This window comes from Poecilia formosa, unplaced genomic scaffold (assembly GCF_000485575.1).
Source record: "Poecilia formosa unplaced genomic scaffold, Poecilia_formosa-5.1.2 Scaffold564, whole genome shotgun sequence".
Lineage (NCBI taxonomy): Eukaryota > Metazoa > Chordata > Actinopteri > Cyprinodontiformes > Poeciliidae > Poecilia > Poecilia formosa.
Genome location: NW_006800503.1, coordinates 22,613 through 26,990, shown reverse-complemented (window position 1 = coordinate 26,990; position 4,378 = coordinate 22,613). Strand labels below are relative to the sequence as shown.

The window sequence follows — 4,378 nt, the reverse complement described above, 5'->3', positions numbered from 1 at the left end:
CAAAAAACAGAGTAGAAAATAAATCAGCTCTACCAAAGCAATAAAATAAATCTTTTATAGTTAAAGAATGCTGAATAACAAAATTAAATTAAACTCTTGTAAAATAAGTGTTATTTGTTATATTGGAAGCTTGTTTGTATAACTCATAGTTTAGGTAGAAACCAACTCCCTAGGACCAATATGTTTGCTTTACTACAAAATACATATTTCAGTGTGCTCTCTGATTGGTCCCAGTTATTAACTTTTGAATACTCTTTGCTGGTCATCTACAGTATCTGCTAACTTTCTCCTGCATGGTTTATCTTTGCTTCCCTGCTCCTGTCTTACCTTCACCCAAAATTGCTCATTTTACATCATGTAATCTGTTGTGCATTTGTGACTCTGCAGGAACATTTGTTATGCAAATCGAAGGTAAGGATGATGATCAGGCTGATACAATAAATTCAAAGATCGTCTACACCATTATCAGTCAAGAACCAGCTGGCAAAGGTCACATGTTCTCTATAGACAAAGAGACAGGAAAATTATTTGTTAAAGAGTCCACTCTGGACAGAGAGGTAACACTTACTTTTCACTTTGTAAAACACAGTTGTACCCTTGCTTCGGTTTTATGTTTTAAAACAACATAATTTGAAAACATCTGTAACTGTATAACATGTAAATGTGTAAAGCAACATTTATGCTGACTACAAGTTATGATCAGTCTTTGTGATCTACATCATAAACCTTTTAGAAACATTTTGGTCAATAAATGTTACTTTATTATGACAAATAATAAGAAAATGTTTATGGTCTGTAAATGTTTCAAATAAAAACTATATAAACTTTCATGTATTTAATGTTCTGTTTTTTTCTGACAGACACATGACTCCTACAAGCTTATTATTAAAGGAACTGATATGGGAGGTGCACCATCAGGGAAAACAGGGACAGGAACTGTGGAAATCAAAGTCACGGATATCAATGACAACATCCCCACTCTAGAAAAATCAGAGGTAACAAATATTTTTGAAACTAAGCCAGACCAAATAAAATAAATTGTTGATTTTGTGCAACAAGAAACAACTCTTGTTTATGTTTTAGTATGAAGTATAACCTATTTCATATACCCCCAACTTCTGCCAATGAAAATATTAAAAAAAAGTGTGATAAACAATCACAACAGTATTTAGTTCTAATAAACAGCCTGATATTGTGCCTCTGGTGAGATGAATTAACCATGTCAGGCTAATTAACCAGCTAATGTGAACCCATCCTCCTCTAAATGTTAGTTTACTATGGAAACGTACTGAAGTCACATTATAGTGTGATAATTACCAATATGATAATATATTATATAAACGTGACAATTATTTTGTATAAACAAGATGATTCTGTAGATCCAGAAGGTGGCAGTAGTATGCTTGTAGTGCAGGAAGACGGTGATTGCCTTCCTGCAATAACCAAGAATGAAGTTTTCCTTCATTGTTGGTCTAAAACATGAGGACATACTGATGCTACAAGGCATTGTGGATGAAACCATTAATAGTATCTGCACTCTGAGTAGGATCCTAAACAGAATTAGTCTGCACAGAAGGAAACGTAAGGCCGATCCTCTGGCTGTGGCAGCATTCCTAACTACCTGTCTGGAACAAAGCTGAAGTTGGTTTCCGATTGCAGCTTCCGATTTAGGAAATGACTAAATGTTGATTCCACCTAATTTTCACTACCTTGGGTGTCTTTAATCTGTTCTACTTTAAAAACTAATATACGTAGACACTTAAAACCTGGACGTTTATACCTAAATCAAAACATTAACAGGTAATCCATGTGATCAGTATCGGTGATCGGCCTTCATCACTGTGATCAATTTGAAGATTTACAAAACAGCATTCACATGAAATCAGATTTGAGATTGGAGCCACTTTAAGATGGCAGCTCTCCATTAATATTGGGCTCACTCTGACTAGCAGTTAGCATTAGCCTCCATGGAAACTAATCAGATGAAAACTTTAAGAGCGTTACCCATTACAGGCAAGATGGTATTTGTTCACAACTTTCCCATGATCATGGGTGATCAGTATTGGAATCAGCAGCAGAACACCATAGTTCTAGCTTTTAAAGAAATGTATCTATTTGTATCTAGTATCGCTGGCATCTTATGTTCCATATTTATATTAATCTTTTTTTATTATGTTTTGTAAATGATTTTAATGGTTTGTTATTACATTGGGATTTGTTGCGCATCATTTGGTCAATCCTGTTTGTTTTAAATGTGTTTTATAAATAAAGTAGTTTTAATTTGTTGTCACAATAATAGATTCAACCAAAATTGTTCATAACAAAGTTCTGGTTGTTTGGCAGTACGCCGGCTCTGTGGATGAAAATGTTGCTGATGTAATTGTGATGAAAATCAAAGCTTTGGACAAAGACCTTCCACACACAAACAACTGGCTGACTGTATTTACCATTGCCCAAGGAAATGAGGATAACCTGTTTTCCATTGAAACAGACAAAGAAACCAACGAGGGCATCCTAAAGCTGATCAAGGTATTTTTTCTCTACCTATGTCAGGATTTTAATTAGTGTAGTAAGTATGTGATGTTTTTGAACTGGTCTCATACATATTTGTTCCTCTCGTTTTTTTCTGTTCACTTTTTCTAAAACCTATTTTCTCCAACATCTGCACCAATTAGCCAGTGGATTTTGAAGATGTACAGAATCTTGAGCTGGGTCTTATCATTGAAAATGTAGCTCCTTTTGTAGAAGGTGGCCCAGTACATATGGATGTGGATGTTCAGGTTGGAGAAGGGGGTCCTTTGGCTGCTGGAGCAGCTGCCGGAGCCGGAGCAGGAGTTGGAGCTGGAGCTGGTGTGGATTTAGGAGTAGACCTGGGGCTAGATGTGGGCTTGGATGCTGATCTGGCGGTAGATGCAGGACTGGATGCAGGACTAGATGCAGGTCTGGATGCAGGTCTGGATGCAGGTCTGGATGCAGGTCTGGATGCAGGACTGGATGCAGGACTGGATGCAGGACTGGATGCAGGACTGGATGCAGGACTTAAACCACAGGGAGGAGCCGGGCCTGGAGTTGGACTTAAGCCTGCTGTTGGACCTGGAGTTGGAGTGGGGCTTAAGCCAGGCATTAAGCCAGGTCTTAAGCCAGGACAAGGATCAGGACCCAAGCCTAAGCCAAAAGCACCAGGAAAAAGCTATCCTATAAAAATAGCTGTAAATAATGTGCCAGAGGGTCCAGCATTTAGACCTGACACCAAGAAAGTACCTGTATCTGAGGATCCAAATGAGGCACCAACAGATGGTGTGATTACTTCGTTCCCAGCAGTTGATCCAGATACTGGAAAAGTAGCTGATGACGTCAGGTTAGTCAATTTATTCACAGCCACCATCACTGTTATACTACCATTCAAAACTGATGTCATGTACATTGATTTTAACAAGTAAACACAGCACATAAGACTTCAACCAAGAACTGATTGTAATTAATGGCAGGACAGATTTCCTGCTTTCAAACATTACTGACTGTGTAAGCAGTTGAGAGGCAAAAGGTTAAAAGGTTAAAGGTTGTTTGTTAAAGATAACAAACAACCTTTAACAAACATATATTTTAAATATTTGTACATTCATTCTTGTTTTACTCAACTGTAAAGTAATCAGTAAAACCAGCCTATTACCTTGTTAACCCTTAGATATATCTGATTATAGCTTCCAGGCCTTCTACCCAGGAGAAGGACTGTTATGATAAAACATCTAAACTTAGTATTTTGATAGTAACTGGGAACTGAAGGGGTTTCTACAACCTTTGAAACGCCAGACTGACTGTTTAAAGTTTAGATCTACAGTCATGTTTTTATTACAAAATGGTATGGCTTCCAGTGCAAAACTTAATAATGTTAACCTCCTGACTACCAGTAGTTCAAATTTGTCCCCTGTAGAGGACATTTCTAAACTCTCCCACCCACTGTATACTACTGAATTAATTCCTTTTGGTATCTACAGAGGACATTTAGGGCTTTTCAATGATACCATGTGTAGGGGTGGGACTTTTGTACGTACCGTTTTCTCATTCATAAAAATGGTGTTCATCAGTACAAGCACATTTTATGGGAAGAGAAAAAGTAAGTGCATAAAACTTTTTATTGTGCAAATTTTGGTTTAAAATTTTGTTGGCATATTCTAAATAAGTCTCTTAGCGACATATTAAAATATTCTATTAATTATTTTGACTGTATTTTATCGTAGTATTTAAAAGTTGAACAATTGTCCTCTGTAGTGGACATTTGTAATTATTTTCTGTTTTTTTCTCCATCCATCCATCCATCCATCCATCCATCCATCCATCCATCCATCTTCTGTACTCCCTTGTCCCTATAGGGGTCAGG

At 37.0% G+C, this 4,378-nt stretch overlaps 1 protein-coding gene across 1 annotated transcript in view; it reads left to right on the top strand.

Moving 5' to 3' along the window:
* LOC103129664 (desmoglein-2) overlaps positions 1–4,378 on the top strand; it is a 38,044-nt gene that overhangs the window by 11,881 nt on the left and 21,785 nt on the right. Inside the window, exons 5-8 of the mRNA XM_016665310.1 lie at positions 247–557; positions 861–995; positions 2,344–2,529; positions 2,676–3,358. Coding sequence (XP_016520796.1) covers positions 247–557; positions 861–995; positions 2,344–2,529; positions 2,676–3,358 — 1,315 coding nt within the window. The remainder of the gene's footprint in view (positions 1–246; positions 558–860; positions 996–2,343; positions 2,530–2,675; positions 3,359–4,378) is intronic.